The sequence below is a fragment of the Oncorhynchus clarkii genome, chromosome 4, assembly GCF_045791955.1.
Source record: "Oncorhynchus clarkii lewisi isolate Uvic-CL-2024 chromosome 4, UVic_Ocla_1.0, whole genome shotgun sequence".
NCBI classification, from domain to species: Eukaryota; Metazoa; Chordata; class Actinopteri; order Salmoniformes; family Salmonidae; genus Oncorhynchus; species Oncorhynchus clarkii.
In genome coordinates, this window is record NC_092150.1 from 78923792 (window position 1) to 78947170 (window position 23379).

At 42.0% G+C, this 23379-nt stretch overlaps 1 protein-coding gene across 1 annotated transcript; it reads right to left on the reverse strand.

Moving 5' to 3' along the window:
• Positions 1 to 1618: 1618 nt before the first annotated feature.
• LOC139407322 (consortin-like) lies at positions 1619 to 18510 on the reverse strand. Its single transcript, XM_071151008.1, has 11 exons — positions 18250 to 18510; positions 16290 to 16791; positions 14036 to 14133; positions 12117 to 12147; positions 8640 to 8726; positions 8244 to 8358; positions 7117 to 7138; positions 6904 to 6997; positions 6130 to 6392; positions 5297 to 5441; positions 1619 to 4981 (listed from the first exon to the last, which is right to left on the reverse strand). Exons 2-11 carry the CDS (start codon positions 16375 to 16377, stop codon positions 4773 to 4775), a joined length of 1152 nt encoding a protein of 383 aa, XP_071007109.1. The 5' UTR covers positions 16378 to 16791; positions 18250 to 18510; the 3' UTR covers positions 1619 to 4772.
• Positions 18511 to 23379: the final 4869 nt, after the last annotated feature.

Below are 23379 nucleotides of genomic sequence, written 5' to 3' on the forward strand. Positions count from 1 at the left end.
TGAATGCATGCACTGGTTAAAACACCCACGTTTACAGTGAATCATAGTAGTTGTCCTGAATGCATGCACTGGTTAAAACACCCACGTTTACAGTGAATCATAGTAGCTGTCCTGAATGCATGCACTGGTTAAAACACCCACGTTTACAGTGAATCATAGTAGCTTAATAAAATAAGCATTTAGACTGATCATACAGTTTGGAAACGTTTGCGTTGTAAGACCAATTTGCACTGTTACTGATCCCACAAGACAGTGGGATCACTATTAATTCATAGAGTAATTGGTTTATTTATTAATTAATTCAGACTTAGTCATTATAAATCACATACAGTTATAACACCAACTGGGATTAAACTGCAGTATGCACCCATTTAGTGTTTAAATATTAAGTTGTGTTGATGTTTACCCGTAGAGAACAACTACTGCGTGTGCATACTGTGTGTGCATACTGTGTGTGCCTACTTCGTGTTTATACTGTGTGTGCATACTGTGTGTGCCTACTGCGTGTTTATACTGTGTGTGCATACTGTTCGTGCATACTGTGTGTGCATACTGCGTGTGCATACTGTGTGTGCATACTGCGTGTGCCTACTGTGTGTGCCTACTGTGTGTGCATACTGTGTGTGCCTACTGCGTGTTTATACTGTGTGTGCATACTGTGCGTGCATACTGTGTGTGCATACTGCGTGTGCATACTGTGTGTGCATACTGCGTGTGCCTACTGTGTGTGCCTACTGTGTGCGCATACTGCGTGTGCATACTGCGTGTGCATACTGTGTGTGCATACTGCGTGTGCATACTGCGTGTGCATACTGCGTGTGCATACTGTGTGTGCCTAGTCGTTGGAAGGCAACTGAAACCATTGCCACTGTAAATCATTATATAGTAGCCTAGTCAAACCATGACTAACATCAAATCTTTATTTTACTGGCAGCAGGTAGTATACACTTGCTTCTCTTTTCTGGTTAGGCTAGTGTACAACACGTATGGAGCGTCACTCTTGGAGGCTTGGTTCAGACCTCCCTCCAGCCACTGTCTGCTCTGTCCAGCCAATTTCAGAGACCCACTGGGACCTTCGGCGCTCTGAGCCTCTTCCACCACAAACTGCCTGTTATATGATAATGGCCTGGCAGAGGCCTGGCAGAGGCCTGGCAGAGGTTACAGTCAACATTGTGCACTAATGCCTATTTACTCAGTGCAATGTGTAAATGGATCTCGGGGAGGGCAGACTACTCTAAATCGCCCCTAGTATTGACTTGTGTTGTGATGTCAACCAATGCATTCGGTATTACTACAATGGTAGGCAGAATATAGCCATAATGAAATACTACACCACATAGGTTGGCATAATCTGAAATAACTCCAACTTTGTCTGAAAACATATAAGCTACGCAGAAGTCTTGTTTGAGTCGACTGAGCTGTAGTCCAAAGCTTAATAGTATGCAGTATAATTAATACTACATTGATATTTTTCTAGATTCATAGTGGCTGGTTGGGTTTCAAGGTTTACTGAGACATCTTGTGGCCAGTTGGTGATATTACATCTTGAGTGGAGGCACTGTGTGTAGGCTACAACGTTGCACAAGTGTGAACTGTAAAATAACATCAACATACCAAGTTTTCTTAATATAATTTATATTCCATTGAGAAAACAAGTCAACAAAAATACGGCAGCATATAAACATGGATTGCATGATGCAGCACAATAGTAGACAACATACGGTGAAAAGTAGAGGCAACATTCATTGACATTACTCAACCACAGCCGTTTAGAGAGCATGGAAAGAGAAAATAAGACGTTGACCAAAGACAACAATGCCAGAGGCAATAGTTAGAACAGAAGTCTGGGACATTCCAATGGTAAACTGGGACTTCCTGTCTGATGTCCATCAAACGCAGATTTGTGTGTGCTCTCTGTGCTGTCTGAACCAGCAGGAGAACACAACTGTCAGTCAACGAAGCACTGTGCGTCCTGGAGAGCTACTGGGTCTAGATCAGGGTTCTCCAACTCTGGTCCTGGAGGGATACTGGGTTGAGATCAGGGTTCTCCAACTCTGGTCCTGGAGGGATACTGGGTTGAGATCAGGGTTCTCCAACTCTGGTCCTGGAGAGATACTGTGTGTGCATGATTTTGATCCAGCTCTGCAATATAGTCTTCAGATTGGACCACATTTAGCAGAATCAGGTGTTACTGCTGGGCTGGAATGAAAGCCTGCACACCCACTAGATCTCTGATTTGGAGATCCTAGATAGAACAGAAGTCTGGGACATTCCAATGGTAAACTGGGACTTCCTGTCTGATGTCCATCAAACGCAGATTTGTGTGTGCTCTCTGTGCTGTCTGAACCAGCAGGAGAACACAACTGTCAGTCAACGAAGCACTGTGTGTCCTGGAGAGCTACTGGGTCTAGATCAGGGTTCTCCAACTCTGGTCCTGGAGGGATACTGGGTTGAGATCAGGGTTCTCCAACTCTGGTCCTAAAGAGCTACTGGGTCTAGATCAGGGTTCTCCAACTCTGGTCCTGGAGGGATACTGGGTCGAGATCAGGGTTCTCCAACTCTGGTCCTGGAGAGCTACTGGGTCTAGATCAGGGTACTCCAACTCTGGTCCTGGAGGGATACTGGGTCGAGATCAGGGTTCTCCAACTCTGGTCCTAAAGAGCTACTGGGTCGAGTTTAGGGTTCTCCAACTCTGGTCCTGGAGAGATACTGTGTGTGCATGATTTTGATCCAGCTCTGCAATATAGTCTTCAGATTGGACCACATTTAGCAGAATCAGGTGTTACTGCTGGGCTGGAATGAAAGCCTGCACACCCACTAGATCTCTGATTTGGAGATCCTTGACGTACAGTAGATATACGTAAACAACATCTATTCATGAAAGCAAGGGAATGGATTTGTATTGAATACATTCAGATATACTCATAGAATAAAACACAAACAAAGGACATTAAGGGCTGTACGGATACATGAGCAGCACAACTAGACAAAGGTGCCTGAGACGTTGATTAATCCGTGCAGTACTGAATGTCATGACTACATTAAAATGCATTACTGTATGAACATTGACCTTAGTTCATATTGTCATACCAAGAGCCATACATACGGTATCTATCATGCATATTGGTATTGATATCGTTACTCGGTTATCAGCAAATTACTTCACAATGTGCCAATTCCAGAGAGCCGTTCTTCACAAATGTGGACTTTCATTTGCAGTGGTCAACAACCATGAGTTCCTTCAGGGGAATGTAAGAGTAATTCCAAACCCAAGTCTCCACGTACAAAAACATCTGGAAAATGTACAACACGTAGGCTACATTTGACAAGTCAAGGAGTCAAGGAGACAAGTCAAGGACTCGAGGCAACAAGTCGAGGAGGAAGTGTCCTTTCAATCCCCAAAGTCTTTGTTTTTTAATAGCATACTGTACCCCAAGTTTTACTATGAGGCTCTCAAATCCAGATAAACATATTTACTGTTTATCGAATTGTATCTGTTCTTCAGATAAACATCTTTGCAAATTCAGATAAACATATTTTCTCATGAAAAATTTGAACTGGAATATACAGGTAACTACCAAGATAAAGGAAAAACATGAGTAAATGAGGGATACAAAGGATATTGACAGCAGGTGCTTCCACACGGGTGTGGTTCCTGGGTTAATTAAGCAATTAACTTCCCATCATGCTTAGGGTCATGTATAAAAATGCCCACTATTTAGGGATCTAAGTGCTTCCACACAGTGTGGTTCCTGAGTTAATTAAGCAATTATCATCCCATCATGCTGTCTGTCTGTCTGTCTGTCTGTCTGTCTGTCTGTCTGTCTGTCTGTCTGTCTGTCTCCAGATCTCAACCAAATTGAACACTTATGGGAGATTCTGGAGTGTTTTCCACCACCATCAACAAAACAACAAACAATGTCTTGTGGAAGAATGGTGTTGCATTCCTCTAACAGAGTTCCAGACACTGGTAGAATCTATGCCAAGGTGCATTGAAGCTGTTCTGGCGGCTCGTGGTGACCCAACTCCCTATTAAGATACTTTATGTTGGTGTTTCCTTTATTTTGGCAGTTACCTGTACTTTACAATGCTATGCTTTGTTCCTCTGTGGTTTTGGGAGCTCTTTTGTGCAGCGTCCACAAGTTAAAACAAGAGGTTAAAAACAAGATGGGAGACAGTGTTCTGGAAACAGTTTGGACTCCATCTGAAATGTCACTCGGTAAAAACGTCTCCTGTTGGGTCACTGATCTTAAGCCCGTTCAGTCTTTATTTCAGACCCTTCCACAGAACAACAATGACCTTATGACCTTGACTGCTACAGTAGGTAGGTTCTTCTGTATGTTTAGTCCATTGACTGCTACAGTAGGTAGGTTCTTCTGTATGTTTAGTCCATTGACTGCTACAGTAGGTAGGTTCTTCTGTATGTTTAGTCCATTGACTGCTACAGTAGGTAGGTTCTTCTGTATGTTTAGTCCATTGACTGCTACAGTAGGTTGGTTCTTCTGTATGTTTAGTCCATTGACTGCTACAGTAGGTAGGTTCTTCTGTATGTTTAGTCCATAGACTGCTACAGTAGGTAGGTTCTTCTGTATGTTTAGTCCATAGACTGCTACAGTGGGCTACTGAGTCTACATCGTCTGCAGCAGTAGGTAAGTGACTGTATGTCCTGACTGTATGTCCTGACTGCAGCAGTAAATGACTGTATGTCCTGACTGTATGTCCTGACTGCAGCCGTAAGTGACTGTATGTCCTGACTGCAGTAGTAGTCCTGACTATGATCGTACGGGCATCCAGTGGCTGAACCTATCCAGGAAGCGTTGTACGTGCACAACGTAAAAGTCTACGTTGTGAGAGAAATCAATGCAGATGCTACTGTATGTGTCCGCTAGGGTGCAGTACAGAGCCGTCCCGCCCAGACTGATCACCACGGTTACCAGGCACAACAACAGCAGGATCAAACACGAGTCTCCGCCCACCTCGTCTGCACAGAGAAAAAAACATACTAATTAATATTTTGAACAAGATAATGGTGGGTGGTGCAGATGGTATACACAGATGGTATGAGGTGTTACTACAATGTTATTATATTTGTATTAATTTATAATGCGTATAGCTTGTATAGACTGTGTTGGGGGGGCATGGTGCTCACTACACCAGGGTTGTGGGTTTGATTCCCACAGGGGACCAGTATGTATATATATATATATACACTCACTACTGTCAGTCGCTCTGGATAAGAGCGTCCACTAAAACATGTGTGTGAGAAGACAGAGGTTGTTTTTGGGCTGATCCATACCTGGTTCCATGCCGTCCTCTGGCTGGCTGAAGTGCACCTTTCGTTTGGAGTTGTGTTTGGCTGCATCGGGACCCTCGGGGGGCAGGCCATCTAACGATGCCCTCCTCCTCTTTAGAATGGACACCAGGCCATCTGCTGAGGAGCTCTGGATGGGAGCAGAGTGCTGGGAGTCAGAGATATTATTACAGGGAATAGATGGAAAATAACAGGCTATATCTGAAATGGCACCATGTTCCCTATTTACAGAGCTACATTTGACCAGCTCAATAGGGCCACCTAGAGGTGAAATTATGTGTATGTTTGCACAACAAACTGCAATGATGCACAGATGTAGGATTTGATCACCCTGCTGTTGCAGGAAACGCAAACTGTTTTCAAGGTCTATAAAAGGTTGTAATGTTTTGTCATTTGAGGACGTCATTGTCACAACCATTGACTGATTTATCGAACAGGACCTGTATGTGAGCTATTTGTTCTACAGGCGTCTATTGTGGCCCTTTAATGACATCATAGCCTCTGTGTCCTGTCCTCAAATCTCACTGAGTTCCACCCATGGCCACGTTGCTTGGTGTGGCACAGGACATGGAATGAAGTAACAAACACAGCCAACTCCGATTACAGACCCAGCTCCTCAGCCAAGACTTCTCTGGGCTCCCTTGAGCCTGTCCAGGGCTGTGTGTCAATCCAAAATGTGTGTCCCCTCCCAAACAAGAGACAGAGACAGAGAGAACAGGCAGAGACAGAGATAGAGAGAGAAGAGACAGAGAGAGAAGTGAGAGACAGAGAGATGAGGCGGTAAACATGAGGCCGTTAATGTCTCAGTGTTTCCTCACCTCCTCCACTTGAGACAGTTTGTCCAGGTCTTCGGCTGAGGCTTGGGGAACCCCCGATGGCCACTCCACCACCTGCACCTCCTCTTCTGGACTCTCCTCAAACACCTCCTCTTCATCCACCCCCTGCCCTTCCTCCTCCAACTCTTCCTTTCCTCGCTCTCCCTCCTCTCCTCCCTCCTCCTCAGCCATGTCAGGGACAGCTCCTGTTGACGTGGTCTCCTTAACATCCTCCTCAATCGGTCTTACAAGGTTGTTGACTCTGACTGCAGAGACAAGAGAAGTGTTGCTTAAAGCACGGACACAACGGTAGCGTTTGCCAGCCAAGAGTAGTCAGCACCTCTGAACAGAGTGTCGGACGTAATTTGCAAATCGAGTACAAACCGGTTCTACATGTAGAATCACACAAAAATGGCATCAGTTAGACGGCCACCGGCAGGGTGGTCCCTCATACACACACGACAAACAAACGGCGAGAAGATCAGCAGATCGATTACAGTACTACTGATCACCTGGCTTCACCATAGACAGACACACACACACACACACACACACTAACACACTAAAAGTACTGTAGATATAGCTGAGACAGTACGGAAGCATTATCTGGCATCAGATCCCATTTTATGAGCCCTTATTGATTAGAACCAAACTACAGTCTGAGGCTTTCCAGTGAACAAAGAGGACGATATCATCAACCTCGTATTCACATCTCTAGGCTAAGTGGCCATACTATAATATTGATTTAGGAATTCATATGATGTGTTTTGTGTTGACCTTTTCCATGATGGGATGGTGACCTTTCTTTCTCTCTCCCATCACACTGCCCCCTGGTGTTGTGGCTGTCTTTCAGCACCGTGTCTGCCATGCTCTGGGGGGAAAAACAGCTCTATCATGACTGTCACACCACAAAAACACTCATCTTATGTGATGGATTAAGAAACATGATCAAAATGATGGTGTGTAGTGTACTGTTATGTGTTTTCTTACCATTTTCGCACTAAGCATTGGTCTATTACGAGAGAGAGAGCGAGAGAGAGAGAGAGAGAGAGAGAGAGAGAGAGAGAGAGAGAGAGAGAGAGAGAGAGAGAGAGAGAGAGAGACAGAGACACAGAGACACAGAGAGAGAGACACAGAGAGAGACACAGAGAGAGAGACACAGAGAGAGACACAGAGAGAGAGACACAGAGAGAGACACAGAGAGAGAGACACAGAGAGAGAGTCAGAGAGAGACACAGAGAGAGAGTCAGATTGGGTAAACTGATGTTTTGAAGCCATTTGATTTAATCTACCATTTGAATAAATCTACCACAAGCTACTAGGTCGTTGAACCAATTAGGTGCCTTTTCAGTTGTGTAACTCATAAAAAGAGTTTGAATAAAAAAAAACATTTTCCCATCTCAAAAAATAAAGTAACGGGGTTGACAATTTCGTCTTACTGTAAATCAGCCATAAATCCCCATGTGCTTGTTGTGTGCAACGGGGAGGGGCAATTGAATGCAAGCTTCACAAAACAAAAAAGTATTGTGGGTAGTATTGTGGGTGTATTGTGGGTAGTATTGTGGGTGTATTGTGGGTGTATTGTGGGTAGTATTTTGGGTAGTATTGTGGGTGTATTGTGGGTAGTATTGTGGGTGTATTGTGGGTAGTATTGTGGGTGTATTGTGGGTGTATTGTGGGTAGTATTTTGGGTAGTATTGTGGGTGTATTGTGGGTAGTATTGTGGGTGTATTGTGGGTAGTATTGTGGGTGTATTGTGGGTAGTATTGTGGGTGTATTGTGGGTAGTATTGTGGGTAGTATTGTGGGTGTATTGTGGGTGTATTGTGGGTAGTATTGTGGGTGTATTGTGGGTAGTATTGTGGGTAGTATTGTGGGTAGTATTGTGGGTGTATTGTGGGTAGTATTGTGGGTAGTATTGTGGGTGTATTGTGGGTGTATTGTGGGTAGTATTGTGGGTGGTGACAGACTGTGACAAACTAAAGTAAACGGGCATGATTTGCTTTCCCTTCTACTGACACAATCAGTACCACTGCTGCAACTAACTGTCCAAGTGATTGTGCATTTAGTCCCAGTTCTAGAACAGCACTATAACACATCAGTAAGTATCTAGCTCACCTCTGGTGCGTCCTGCAGATCTGGCTCAGCATTTCTATGTGTTCCTGTCCAGTGCTGTTGGTCTCAGCTGGGGAGGTGCTCTCTGCTACTCTGTTACGCTCTCTCCATTGGCTCTCTGAAAGCACACAGAACACACAGGTTATGATTAACACGCACGCACGCACGCACACACGCACACACGCACACACACACACACACACACACACACACACACACACACACACACACACACACACACACACACACACACACACACACACACACACACACACACATACAGGTACAAACACACAGACACTTGCAATTGGAAGAATGACAGGGTTATATTTTGTCAGTGATGGGTTCAGGACTTCAGACTGCAGTGACAGAACACATGTGTGGAGTAGAGTGCAGTACCCCAGTCCTCCTGCAGGGCAGCAAGATTGGACAGGAGGCGCTCATGGTACAGTTTCTCCAGCTGCAGGAACTGCACCGCCCACTGGTCTGATAACCATTAGCAGTTAAGGAAACCAGATACCACACCAGCCAATAACAGCTGTCCCTGAGGCTGTCAACTCGGGATTCAAAAGACAGGATCATATTAACAAACTTGTGACTAATATATATAGCATCTGGTGTTTTGAAGATTACATAAATAAATACTGGAATTTTAAAGCTACTCCAGGACATGGTCTGCTGCTCAAGAAAAATAATATTTGACCAGAATATGTACTTTATTGTGTTTTACTCTCAGTGTGTGTGTGGGGAGGGGGGGGGGGGTGAATTGGATTATTTCCAGTAGAACCCTTTCTCTCCCCAGAACTTCCACACCCGGTCCTCCCAGAAATCAACCACCACTATGGTTGCATCTTAGGGAATAGGGTGCCATTTGAGAAGCACACTATGTCTCTGGACATAGACACAAACCTTTCACATCCACACACAACTCTCTCTATACTGCGGGGCCCAGTTACCATGGTAACAGAGCAAACAGGGCGACAGAGTAGACTCCAGCTAGGAGACTCCAGAGGAAACAGACTGCAAGGGACAAAGGGAAATCCACCCGTGACAGAACAGGCCAAATACTAACGACCTCGCCACACACGAAAATACCCCACCTATAGAAACTCAGAAACTAAACATCATATTCCGCTCTGCCCAGCACACTTGGAAACACGTTATCTTGGTTACCCAGAGGTCAAATTCTCTCACGAATGTTTGTCATTTCCTATTTGTCTTCTGGGGAAAATGCCATTAACAATTGTGATAACCTTTGTGCAAAGGAAGGAAGCGAAGTCTCCTCCCTCTCAAATGGAAATTCGAGGCCAAACCCCTTCCCCCTGCTAATTTCACCTGTGTTTATAATGGCCAAAAGAGACTGTTTGTTTTTATGAATTTTTACAATATAGACAATTTTGACTTTGTGTCTGTGGAATCTAGTAGAAACGGTTTATCATCTGCTGGGAAATCACTGCACAAAAACCGCCTTGGCCCAATCCAGATTCGTTCAAATAATCAATGAAGAAAACCCAAAACCAGGAACTGCTGCTGCTCGTAATCACATAGTTCTACGTTATCCTTGACAGATTCTCGTTTGTCCACGTGAATCTGTCCATGAGAGATTAGGAAACACTGCAAAAAAAATGGTCCCTTTCCTTCAGTCAGTTGAATGGATCTTAAAGTAACATTATAAATACTGTCACCACTGTCCCTAGAGTGACATCATAAATCACTGTCACCACAGTCCCCAGAGTGACATCATAAATCACTGTCACCACAGTCCCCAGAGTGACATCATAAATCACTGTCACCACAGTCCCCAGAGTGACATCATAAATCACTGTCACCACAGTCCCCAGAGTGACATCATAAATCACTGTCACCACAGTCCCCAGAGTGACATCATAAATCACTGTCACCACAGTCCCCAGAGTGACATCATAAATCCCTGGCACCACAGTCCCCAGAGTGACATCCTAAATCAGTGTCACCACAGTTCCCAGAGTGACATCATAAATCCCTGGCACCACAGTCCCCAGAGTGACATCCTAAATCAGTGTCACCACAGTTCCCAGAGTGACATCATAAATCACTATCACCACAGTCCCCAGAGTGACATCATAATTCCCTGTCACCACAGTCCCCAGAGTGTCATCATAAATCACTGTCACCACAGTCCTCAGAGTGACATCATAAATCACTGTCACCACAGTCCCCAGAGTGACATCATAAATCACTGGCACCACAGTCCCCAGAGTGACATCTTAAATTAGTGTCACCACAGTTCCCAGAGTGACATCATAAATCACTATCACCACAGTCCCCAGAGTGACATCATAATTCCCTGTCACCACAGTCCCCAGAGTGACATCATAAATCAGTGTCACCACAGTCCTCAGAGTGACATCATAAATCAGTGTCACCACAGTCCCCAGAGTGACATCATAAATCACTGTCACTACAGTCCCCAGAGTGACATCATAAATCACTGGCACCACAGTCCCCAGAGTGACATCCTAAATCAGTGTCACCACAGTTCCCAGAGTGACATCATAAATCACTATCACCACAGTCCCCAGAGTGACATCATAATTCCCTGTCACCACAGTCCCCAGAGTGACATCATAAATCAGTGTCACCACAGTCCTCAGAGTGACATCATAAATCAGTGTCACCACAGTCCCCAGAGTGACATCATAAATCAGTGTCACCACAGTTCCCAGAGTGACATCATAAATCAGTGTCACCACAGTCCCCAGAGTGACATCATAAATCACTGTCACCACAGTCCCCAGAGTGACATCATAAATCACTGGCACCACAGTCCACAGAGTGGCATCCTAAATTAGTGTCACCACAGTTCCCAGAGTGACATCATAAATCACTATCACCACAGTCCCCAGAGTGACATCATAATTCCCTGTCACCACAGTCCCCAGAGTGACATCATAAATCACTGTCACCACAGTCCTCAGAGTGACATCATAAATCAGTGTCACCACAGTCCCCAGAGTGACATCATAAATCACTGTCACCACAGTCCTCAGAGTGACATCATAAATCACTGTCACTACAGTCCCCAGAGTGACATCATAAATCACTGGCACCACAGTCCCCAGAGTGACATCCTAAATCAGTGTCACCACAGTTCCCAGAGTGACATCATAAATCACTATCACCACAGTCCCCAGAGTGACATCATAATTCCCTGTCACCACAGTCCCCAGAGTGACATCATAAATCAGTGTCACCACAGTCCCCAGAGTGACATCATAAATCACTGTCACCACAGTCCCCAGAGTGACATCATAAATCACTGTCACCACAGTCCCCAGAGTGACATCATAAATCAGTGTCACCACAGTCCTCAGAGTGACATCATAAATCAGTGTCACCACAGTCCCCAGAGTGACATCATAAATCAGTGTCACCACAGTCCTCAGAGTGACATCATAAATCAGTGTCACCACAGTTCCCAGAGTGACATCATAAATCAGTATCACCACAGTCCCCAGAGTGACATCATAAATCACTGTCACCACAGTCCCCAGAGTGACATCATAAATCACTGGCACCACAGTCCCCAGAGTGACATCCTAAATCAGTGTCACCACAGTTCCCAGAGTGACATCATAAATCACTATCACCACAGTCCCCAGAGTGACATCATAATTCCCTGTCACCACAGTCCCCAGAGTGACATCATAAATCACTGTCACCACAGTCCTCAGAGTGACATCATAAATCAGTGTCACCACAGTTCCCAGAGTGACATCATAAATCAGTGTCACCACAGTTCCCAAAGCTTCGAAAGAAATACACTGCAATTCAACAGCTCCATTAAAACAAAAGACGTAGTGGAGATAAGTATTAGGAATGTGATGGCAAGGATACAGTCCTCATCCAGGGAGTAGGCCTCTGCTATCTGTGAAGAACGAGACAGAGAGAGAGAAAGAGTTAACATCTGGCAATGTTAACATATGTTTCACATGCCAAGCCAATAAAGTCCTTAAATTGAAATTGAATTCAGAGAGGGGGGGGGGGGGGACATTACAAACCGACCTGCTTATTCTGTTACTTGGATAACTCACTCAGAATCAGACTTGTATGTCAGGGCTTTACTTAAAAATATAAAGTGTTCTCAATATGTTACATAAAGGAAATACATAAACTAGTTTAATTTAGAAAGTAATTAATTTAATTTAATTAGAAAGGTATTTTGCTGAAGAAAAATGGTGTACTTGCTTTAGCTGCAGACTCTAGAATAGATATTCTCGTGCTTGGGAATGAAGTATTGGAAGGTATAGGAAGAAAAGACTCAAGATGGGACTCAGATGTCAGGTGGTAAAGCCGTTGTGTGTCAGGTTCACTAATAACATGACGCGCAGCAGAACTCAAAACAACTCTGCCTGTCCCTGCCTCAACTCTGTAGAGCCACACACATACTCCAGATGCCATGAGATTTCCCATAGAGGTCAACGCCTGCTTACAAGGTGTTTACTTCTCTTGGCCAGTTATTCTGCCAATACTCCACTGATTGTACCAGTCTGATCACAGAGCAACTCTTTCTTCTGTATCAGTGTATAAGAGGCCTGTCACAAATGGCACCCTGTTCCCTGTATAGAGCGCTACTTTTGACCCGGGCCCATAGGGAATGACCATATGTAGGGAATAGAGTGCCATTTGAGACGTAGCCCTTAGTGTGGCCGGTCCTTTCGATGGGGAGTCTAAATCATAGCTGGCTCTTTGTTCCATGATGACCAGAATTGGCACAGAAAGACAAACAACTACAAGGCTATGACAGTACTATGACAGTACTATGACAGTACTATGACAGTACTATGACAGTACTATGGGGGCCAACGTAGTAACAGAATAAGATTAGAACACTGTACAGAGAAAGGGCATCAAAGAGTATCTGAAATGAATCCCAAGGAGTACCTTTAAAAATGTGCTTGTCTTGTCCTAGTGGCAATGAATTTGCTGATAACTACTTTAATGAGGGAAACAATTACATGTTGTTGTCTCACCTAGCTATCTTTAGATGAATACAGTAACTGTAAATCACTCTGGATAAGAGCATCTGCTAAATGACTAAAATGTAAAATGTAATGATTACATTTCTTAAAGCCTGATGTATTCTCCCTACAAACAAAAACAAAACAGAACGGAAAGACAAGATGTTTCAGTGGCAAAAAATAGGTGACAGAAGAGGATGGTACAAAACACAATCGGCCCTTAGGACCAATCCACAGAGGACCAGAACACAGAGGACCAATCCACAGAGGACCAATCCACAGAGGACCAATCCACAGAGGACCAGAACACAGAGGACCAATCCACAGAGGACCAGAACACAGAGGACCAGAACACAGAGGACCAGAACACAGAGGACCAGAACACAGAGGACCAATCCACAGAGGACCAGAACACAGAGGACCAATCCACAGAGGACCAGAACACAGAGGACCAATCCACAGAGGACCAGAACACAGAGGACCAATCCACAGAGGACCAGAACACAGAGGACCAGAACACAGAGGACCAATCCACAGAGGACCAGAACACAGAGGACCAATCCACAGAGGACCAGAACACAGAGGACCAGAACACAGAGGACCAATCCACAGAGGACCAGAACACAGAGGACCAGAACACAGAGGACCAATCCACAGAGGACCAGAACACAGAGGACCAGAACACAGAGGACCAATCCACAGAGGACCAGAACACAGAGGACCAATCCACAGAGGACCAGAACACAGAGGACTGTGTGAGGGTGAAAACACACATACACACACAAACACACACACCTGGTGTAGAGACTGTGGCAGCAGTGTGTGGTCATTGTGTTCTCCCAATGACTGTAGTGAGGCAAGCAGGTCAGGGCTGGGGCCTGGGTGACCACTTCCTGAAAGCACACACAATGTCATGTGCAATACAAAGTTGATGAATAGAGATGCAGTAGAATGTATAGCTGTAACATTTTAAAAGGTATGCAGTAGAATGTATAGCTGTAACATTTTAAAAGGTATGCAGTAGAATGAATAGGTGTAACATTTTAAAAGGTATGCAGTAGAATTAATAGGTGTAACATTTTAAAAGGTATGCAGTAGAATGTATAGCTGTAACATTTTAAAAGGTATGCAGTAGAATGTGTAGCTGTAACATTTTAAAAGGTATGCAGTAGAATGAATAGCTGTAACATTTTAAAAGGTATGCAGTAGAATGAATAGGTGTAACATTTTAAAAGGTATGCAGTAGAATTAATAGGTGTAACATTTTAAAAGGTATGCAGTAGAATAAATAGGTGTAACATTTTAAAAGGTATGCAGTAGAATAAATAGGTGTAACATTTTAAAAGGTATGCATTAGAATAAATAGGTGTAACATTTTAAAAGGTATGCAGTAGAATGAATAGCTGTAACAGTTTAAAAGGTATGCAGTAGAATAAATAGGTGTAACATTTTAAAAGGTATGCAGTAGAATGAATAGCTGTAACAGTTTAAAAGGTATGCAGTAGAATAAATAGGTGTAACAGTTTAAAAGGTATGCAGTAGAATGAATAGCTGTAACAGTTTAAAAGGTATGCAGTAGAATGAATAGCTGTAACATTTTAAAAGGTATGCTGTAGAATGAATAGCTGTAACAGTTTAAAAGGTATGCAGTAGAATAAATAGGTGTAACATTTTAAAAGGTATGCAGTAGAATGAATAGCTGTAACAGTTTAAAAGGTATGCAGTAGAATGAATAGCTGTAACATTTTAAAAGGTATGCAGTAGAATAAATAGGTGTAACATTTTAAAAGGTATGCAGTAGAATGAATAGCTGTAACAGTTTAAAAGGTATGCAGTAGAATGTATAGCTGTAACATTTTAAAAGGTATGCAGTAGAATGAATAGGTGTAACATTTTAAAAGGTATGCAGTAGAATGAATAGCTGTAACATTTTAAAAGGTATGCAGTAGAATAAATAGGTGTAACATTTTAAAAGGTATGCAGTAGAATGAATAGCTGTAACATTTTAAAAGGTATGCAGTAGAATGAATAGCTGTAACAGTTTAAAAGGTATGCAGTAGAATGAATAGCTGTAACATTTTAAAAGGTATGCAGTAGAATAAATAGGTGTAACATTTTAAAAGGTATGCAGTAGAATGAATAGCTGTAACAGTTTAAAAGGTATGCAGTAGAATGTATAGCTGTAACATTTTAAAAGGTATGCAGTAGAATGAATAGGTGTAACATTTTAAAAGGTATGCAGTAGAATGAATAGCTGTAACAGTTTAAAAGGTATGCAGTAGAATGAATAGCTGTAACAGTTTAAAAGGTATGCAGTAGAATGTATAGCTGTAACATTTTAAAAGGTATGCAGTAGAATAAATAGGTGTAACATTTTAAAAGGTATGCAGTAGAATGAATAGCTGTAACATTTTAAAAGGTATGCAGTAGAATGAATAGCTGTAACAGTTTAAAAGGTATGCAGTAGAATGAATAGGTGTAACCGTTTAAAAGGTATGCAGTAGAATGAATAGGTGTAACATTTTAAAAGGTATGCATTAGAATGAATAGGTGTAACATTTTAAAAGGTATGCAGTAGAATGAATAGCTGTAACATTTTAAAAGGTATGCAGTAGAATGAATAGCTGTAACAGTTTAAAAGGTATGCAGTAGAATGAATAGGTGTAACATTTTAAAAGGTATGCAGTAGAATGAATAGCTGTAACATTTTAAAAGGTATGCAGTAGAATGAATAGCTGTAACATTTTAAAAGGTATGCAGTAGAATAAATAGGTGTAACATTTTAAAAGGTATGCAGTAGAATGAATAGGTGTAACATTTTAAAATAATCTGTTAGATTTTACATTTTGAGGCTACTCTTAAGGTGTTATCATGGCAGCCATAAAGAGTAAGGACATTCTAGTGCTCTAGTAGCAAAGATACAATTTGTGCTTGTCTTTTGAAACAGCTTGAGGTAGGTGACCCAGATATACTACACAGTAAATATGTCCCGTATACTACACATACAGTACTGAACGAGAGGTGTGCTTTATGCAGAGTGCTAGGCTACCTGAGGCAGTTCCAGTGTTGGTTCTCTCCTCTCTCTGAGTCGTATCAGTGTCTGGGTCTCTGGAGGGGCTGCTGCTCTTGTTACCCATCCTCTCCTTCACGCTGTTGTTCTCCTCCAACTCAGTGGCTCCCAAACGGTGGGAGGGACGTGGCTGGCTGCCTTAGGGTTGCCACTTACTAGTATTGGATTATGGCTAGAGACATTGATTTGGTTCAGGATTACTCTATGGGTCACAGAAAACTCCAAAAGCTTTAGGTCAGGTTAATAAAATGTGGGATCCAATGTTCTAGGTTTACCAGTTTGTTGTTGTTGTTGTTTTTGTTGTTGTTGCAGTTTGGAAAATATGAGTAGACGGTTGTATCATCAGTGAGTGGATAAGGTCTATTATTTCATCTCTTTGAATTCTGGTCTTCTTGTTGGGGTTGTTTGGGGCTCTCCCTGATCCTCGAAAACCCTTGACCAGCTCACCAAGGTGCTTATTCCTCTCCTCTTCAACACCCTGCTGGATATAAACAGATGTTATTGTGTTAGTATCAGCGTGTGTTTCCAACCCAGAGATAAACTGCATTATTTCCCTCCTGACTGCACTCCTACTTGAGTTAGTGAGAAAACTCAATGTGCAGAAGAGTAGGAGTGAAATTATAGTTATTTTGCTGAGTGAATCTTTTCTGAGAGAACTCTTTGTGTTACAAGCCTGACCTCCAGGGGACCCAACATACACAAAATAATCTTGGTTCGCGGCCACCTGGAGGTCGGGGGCCCCCCAGATTGCATATGAACACATCATAAGCAATGGCAACATGTGTAGAATTGCATGGAATTAGCTTTAAAACTGTGCAAATGTCTCTCTTTCCCCATGGCAAAATGTGTAGAATAGGAGGTAGACTGGCCCTGCACACACACACAGAGACAGAGAGAGAGAGAGAGAGAGAGAGAGAGAGAGAGAGAGAGAGAGAGAGAGAGAAAGCCAGTTGACACAGTGTTTAATAAACAACCTCCATCATAAGACCTAGCCTACATTTATGCTTGAATGAATGACCAGAGAGTATGGATGGAAAATGCACAGAGTGTCAGCTCGGAACACTTGGTGCCATGTTCACAGTCATGTGGATGTGAGCGGGTTTAGAACATAGAACTAGAAAATAGAATGTGACAGTTAGAACACAGCTTAGAGCAAGGAGGACTGTGACTCATATGGTGTGAATCCTGTCTACTGTGTAGTAGTGGCTGGCCTTTACCCTCCTATTATCAAACCACTGTGACCGAGCATTACTCATAGCTCTTACATAGATTTAAAGTGACAAAACTCACGGAACATTTGCACACCGTTTCTCAACCATGTTTGTATCATCCAACCTGAAACTGACAAGACTACTGATTACAATTAACCTTTTTGATATATAGAGTAATATGTGTAACAGAAATGTTGTCATTTCAGAGGTCTATTTGGTCTTATTGGGTTATTTTTCTTGTAGTCATTTGTACTTTTATTTTGTGACGTTTACAGGACCATGTATTTAAATCAAGGCTACTTCATGTCGCCAACCAATAGTGAAGAATTGATGCTGAAGCTGATGCGTTCTGCTTTCAATTGCGTGCTCTGCTCCGTGTAGTCGAAATGATCAGTACAAGCCAAGCCTTTCATGTTGTTTCATTTTGTAAATACTGTTTAAGTCTACACAATAACAGTAATAAACAGGATTCATGCGCTACAATATCGCAATTTACAGTATATATGTTCACCTAATTAACAATTTCATGTTTATTATTCGGCAAGGAAGAGCAAACATTTCAGGCTAGTCCAATAAATATTGCCGATTCAAAAAGCCATTAATGCGAAATTTAGGCTATAGCTTTATGGGCTAACATGCTGTCATAATTATATCCGAAGAGCACTCAATGGTAGCAACAGTACAAACTGTGGTAGGCTACCTCATCACGCGGATGTATGCATACTCACACATGCAGTATAATGTCCCGCGGTAGATAGCAGATTCGTGAGTGACAATCACCGGAACGGTCATCAACGGTCATACAACTCAATCCCTTCCATTCTGAACGCGATGTTGTAAATGCACATGATGCTATAATCGTGAGTGTCACCGATTTTTAGAATCTGTCAACTAAAGTGATGTTCTCTGCGGATCCATGGTTGTTTACGATCTAATCCGGGAAATTTCTGTTGCAGCTCCTCATTGCAAAATATATCACTTTATTGTACAAACAACGGAGGCAATGGGGACATCTTCTGGCTGAACTCTTATATCCCTCACCGATTGGCCTGCAGTAACTGTAACTAGAGGAATGTATTTATGGGCTTGCATGTGTTTTTTTGCCCAGTATTTACAAAATGTGGGAAAGTATTGTGTAAAAGGCATCTCCTTAGAAACCGTATATAACAATATATATTAGAGAGCTTTGGTATCATTCTCATGGAAAGCTTATTCAATATCTGCCACTTGATATTGCACTGGTGTATCATCAGTAAAGTAACTGAGTCAGTGTTCTTCTAGCCTACTCCTATATGCATGTGCTTGATACCTCTGGGGTCCTCTGTGCAGGTTTCCATTATAATTAAATGGTCAAAATGTATTTGAAGAATCCCATGGGTAACTTACTATTTAAAAAGATGCATAGCCTTCGTCTGTGTATATGTAGACAATATTTCTAGAAATGGTGATTCAAAGTGTGAAATCCAAATCCAAAGTCTGACTTTGTAATGGGCTACCTTTAGAAGTGAACTCTGGCTGACTGACTGGGCATCCTCATTACCTTCCCACTGGAAAACAGCCGTAGCGACAGCAGCTAATGGCTAAGCTGTTGCATCATGTTACAACAATGTACCTTAAAGGCCCAGCACTGCCAAAAAACGTGATGTTCCTGTGTTTTATATACATATCCACACTAACAGGTTGAAATAATATTGTAAAATTGTAAAAAAATTATGATAATACCCTTTTGGTTTAAGAGCTGTTGGAAAAGACGCCTGAAAATACAGCCTGTTTTGGTGGGATGGTCTTTTGGCCTGCCTGGTGACATCACCAGGCTGTAAATTAGTTATTTGACCAATAAGAAAGATAATCCAAACCTCTCTGCCAATAAAAGCTAGTTTTCAGTTTTTCACTCAGACTATTCTCAGACAGTCCTAGCAAAATTCTTTCTTGAGAAATTTATTTTTGCTAAAAATCTAATCACATTCCGTAAATACAATAGAGCACCAAACAAGGAGGTCTTAATACCCATAAAACCTAGCGGTCAAACATGGAAATGGTTCCAATCATTTTTCCACCATTCATTTTTCCCATAGGGTATATTTGAAACACTAAAATAACGACTGTGTTTGGTGTAGACTTCCCCTGGCTTGACGTTTTGACAACCATGTAAATCTCTCTCGGACAAGGTGACTTGTATCAATATATCTGGCTTTATTTACTCTCAGATTCAAACATGCTAATTAGTATCGAAATAGACATCATGCAAGACTACAAATACCTGCAAGCTCCTGCACATCATCTCTAGCTGACTCTTTTGCTAACAGGTATTGTGTCAATTTAAAACTTGCACAAGACAATTCACAAAATTGTCCATTTAAAAAAATTTAGCCAATGTATTCATTACTAAATTTAGCTAACATTAGAAAGTTAATCCTGAGATTCTGTCCTTTGCCTCGATTCAGCAGTCTAATCCAGATCATCATGGCATTTGTACAGTAGTTGTTTATGATTGCCACATTAGCAACTAATTAGCATTTTATTTTGGGGTGTTAAATACAGGCGAATATGTTGAATAAAGCCACCTTATCCAAGAGAGTTTTACATGGTTATCAAAATGTCACGCTTAAATAAAAAAGGAAATAGTAACACAATAAAAACAATAACGAGGCCATATACAAGAAGAACCAGTAGTGAGTCAATGTGCAGGGGTAGTTGAGGTAATTGAGATAATATGTACATGTAGGTTGGGTGTGACTAGCCAATAGTGACTAGGCAATCAGGATAGATAATAAGCAGAGTAGCAGCAGCATATGTGAAGAGTGAACGTGTCTCTATGTGTGAGTGTGTGTGTGTGTGTGTGTGTGTGTGTGGTCAACTCTACTGATGGTTTTGTCATAAAAAAATGTTGCATTATATAGTGCACAGGTTCCCAAACTGTTTTATTCAGGCCCCCCTTCCAGCATTGGGGAATATTCTATGGCCATTTCTATGGGCAGAAGCACTACTCATTGGTGGAGAGAAAATGTTGCAGGTTAAAAGCTTATTTCCTGCAATTCTACACATTTTGTCATGGGGTACAGAGAACTTCTAGCTGTTTTAAAGCTCTATCATTCAATTGTATACATTTTGACATGTCTAATGCGCATTTGTGTGATATTTGAAAGACTCAAACATTACAACAAAATCTGTGGGCTAAAAAACGTTAGCTGACATGGGCTAGTTGATCTGGACATTTCTGGCAAGTTATACATATCTCTCTAAGGTACAATATACAATGACTGATATGACAAGAGGAAAACCCCATTTCAAAATGGCACCTTGTGAATTCTACTATTACAACTCTCAACAGTAAGACTGACTTCCTTTGTTATGATTTTGTTATTTTGTCACCAGAATAAGACTCTGGATATTTATTAGAAAGGAGCATCAAGCTCATCACCAGCTTGCACTTTCCCCACCCTGTGAAGTTCATCGTAGTTTATTTCATCTGTAGCCAAATAAACTGCCTGGTTTCCCGAGTCATAGGGAGGACATCACACCATATCATCTCGTGACTCCAAGTTTACTTTGTTATGACAGTTATTGTATCAATATTTGCACATAAAGCCAAAACACATTTTAATACATTGATATAATAACCATCATTAAAACCGCCATTTCTTGCCTAATTAATTTTACCGCCGACACAAAAAGATCCCACCATGTCGAACGAACAAATTGTCTGTCGCCATTTATAAAATTGTACACATACTTTGTTTCCATCACAGCTGTCCTGATTATTTTTTACATGCGGTAACTTTATTCACATAAAAACTGTTGATGGAAGCGAGGTCAATCTGTAGAAAATGCATCCTTTATCTGCTGTTTCCATTAACCTGGGGTAACTACTCCGATACTTGGGAAAAACCTCCCTTTTCTTTGAACAACATTTCATTAAATAACTCAAAACGTGTAAACTCTAACCACTTATTTTCCTTCATAGTTTGTTTGCCTAACCATTACCATCATCCACATAACTTTTTTTTTAAATAGCAAACTCTGCTTTTTTTGTGCAAGCAATTGTTCTGGGGGGGGGGGGGGGGGGGGGGGGTTTGACATGTGCAGCATAATCCAGCATTGGATTATGATTATAAATGATAAAAATATGACAGCATCGCCAGATGTACATTAACCTACCTCGTATAAAGTACACACCACTAAATAGGCTAAAATGGTCATTAGATAACTTCCAAAACAAACAGAAGTATATAAGACATGTAGAGGAACCCTACACAAGTTGCAATGTTGCTTTTGTCAAATGAACCTGGGTCACTGGAAATCTACTGTTACTCTTGTTTACTGTGGTAGTGTTTTGTCACCCTTCTCCAACTAGTGTTTAAAACAGTAGTCTGTGTTGGCATTATTAATAACACATCAGCATGTTGTGCCAAGCTTCCAGCTCTCACACGAAGCCATTCGACTCAGCTGAATGAACAAAGCACAAGAGGGTGCACAACCACTGTAGAACAGTTTCAACTTTGGCATGAAAGTTGTAGGACACAGTACACACCAATACCATAATAAATACAGAGAAATATGAAGACATGTAGCTTATAAAGTGTTGACACACAACATGCTGATACTGTAAATAAGATTCATAAAACAAACATCATGGAGTGTGTGTCAGAGGAGGCTGGTGGGAGGAGCTATAGAAGGATGGGCTCATTGTAATGGCTGGAATGGAATCAATGGAATGGAGTTTAACATGTTGTTTCCATGTGTTTGGTACCATTTCATTGATTCCATTCCATCCATTACAATGAGCCTGTCCTCCTATAGCACCTCCCACTAGCCTCCTCTGGTGTGTGTGTGTGTGTGTGTGTGTGTGTGTGTGTGTGTGTGTGTGTGTGTGTGTGTGTGTGTGTGTGTGTGTGTGTGTGTGTGTGTGTGTGTGTGTGTGTGTGTGTCATCCAGGTGAAGCTGTAGTATATGTATCAGTGAGTCATTGTGATTAGTTGGAGTGTGTGTTGGAGTGCCTTGAGCTGATCTATCAACATAACAGTGAATATTGATCTGCATGAGTCAGAACATACATCATTCAGAGTGAGTGTGCTCTGTGATCTTCCGCGATTTCACTCCCTCTTCTTCATGAGAAGTCCACACTGAGTGATACTTCGACCTACTGGTAGGGAGTTGAAATACAAATGTTTATGTTTTCAAGAGGAATTCAGATAAGCACCAAAAAAATGGTCAAAACTTTTCTGTGACGGTGGTATTACATCGTGGCGTTCTCTCTGTACCACTATTAACAACACTGGGAACAAAATTACACAAAATGAACACTAAATACCCATGAATCCTTGCTGCTGTCCGTCCGACGACATCTCCTCGCTTGCCGGCGCTTGGTGGCAATGTCGAAGCATGTGACCATCATGATGTTGGCCTTGCAGAGGTTGACCCTGCTCTCCAGCCTCGCCGTGACAACCTCCAAGGCTTCCAGGCGATCCAAAGAGTCCACCTCAAACGTCTGCTACGGGTCAACTTCACAAACACAACGTGAGATTCATGTTTCTAGCCATTATCTCAAAATAACATGAACGAGGAAGGCCTCTGATGACCAATATTAGCCATCTAACATAACATATCCTCACCAACACACCAGACAAGCACCGGAGAGAAGAAGCAGTTTAAGGGCCACAGTAGGATGGAATATTCTATCTAGTAGACTGATTCTATGACAATACCAAGAGTCAATGCAAAGGTTGCAGAAAAGAACTTCACAAGATAAATGCTTTTGTACAGTTGCTATTGCATTGGTCATTCATGAAAAGAGGAATGTTCACACACCTTAAAGTGTAAGTCCAGTTGCTAAGAGAAATAAACTGACTAGTTCATTA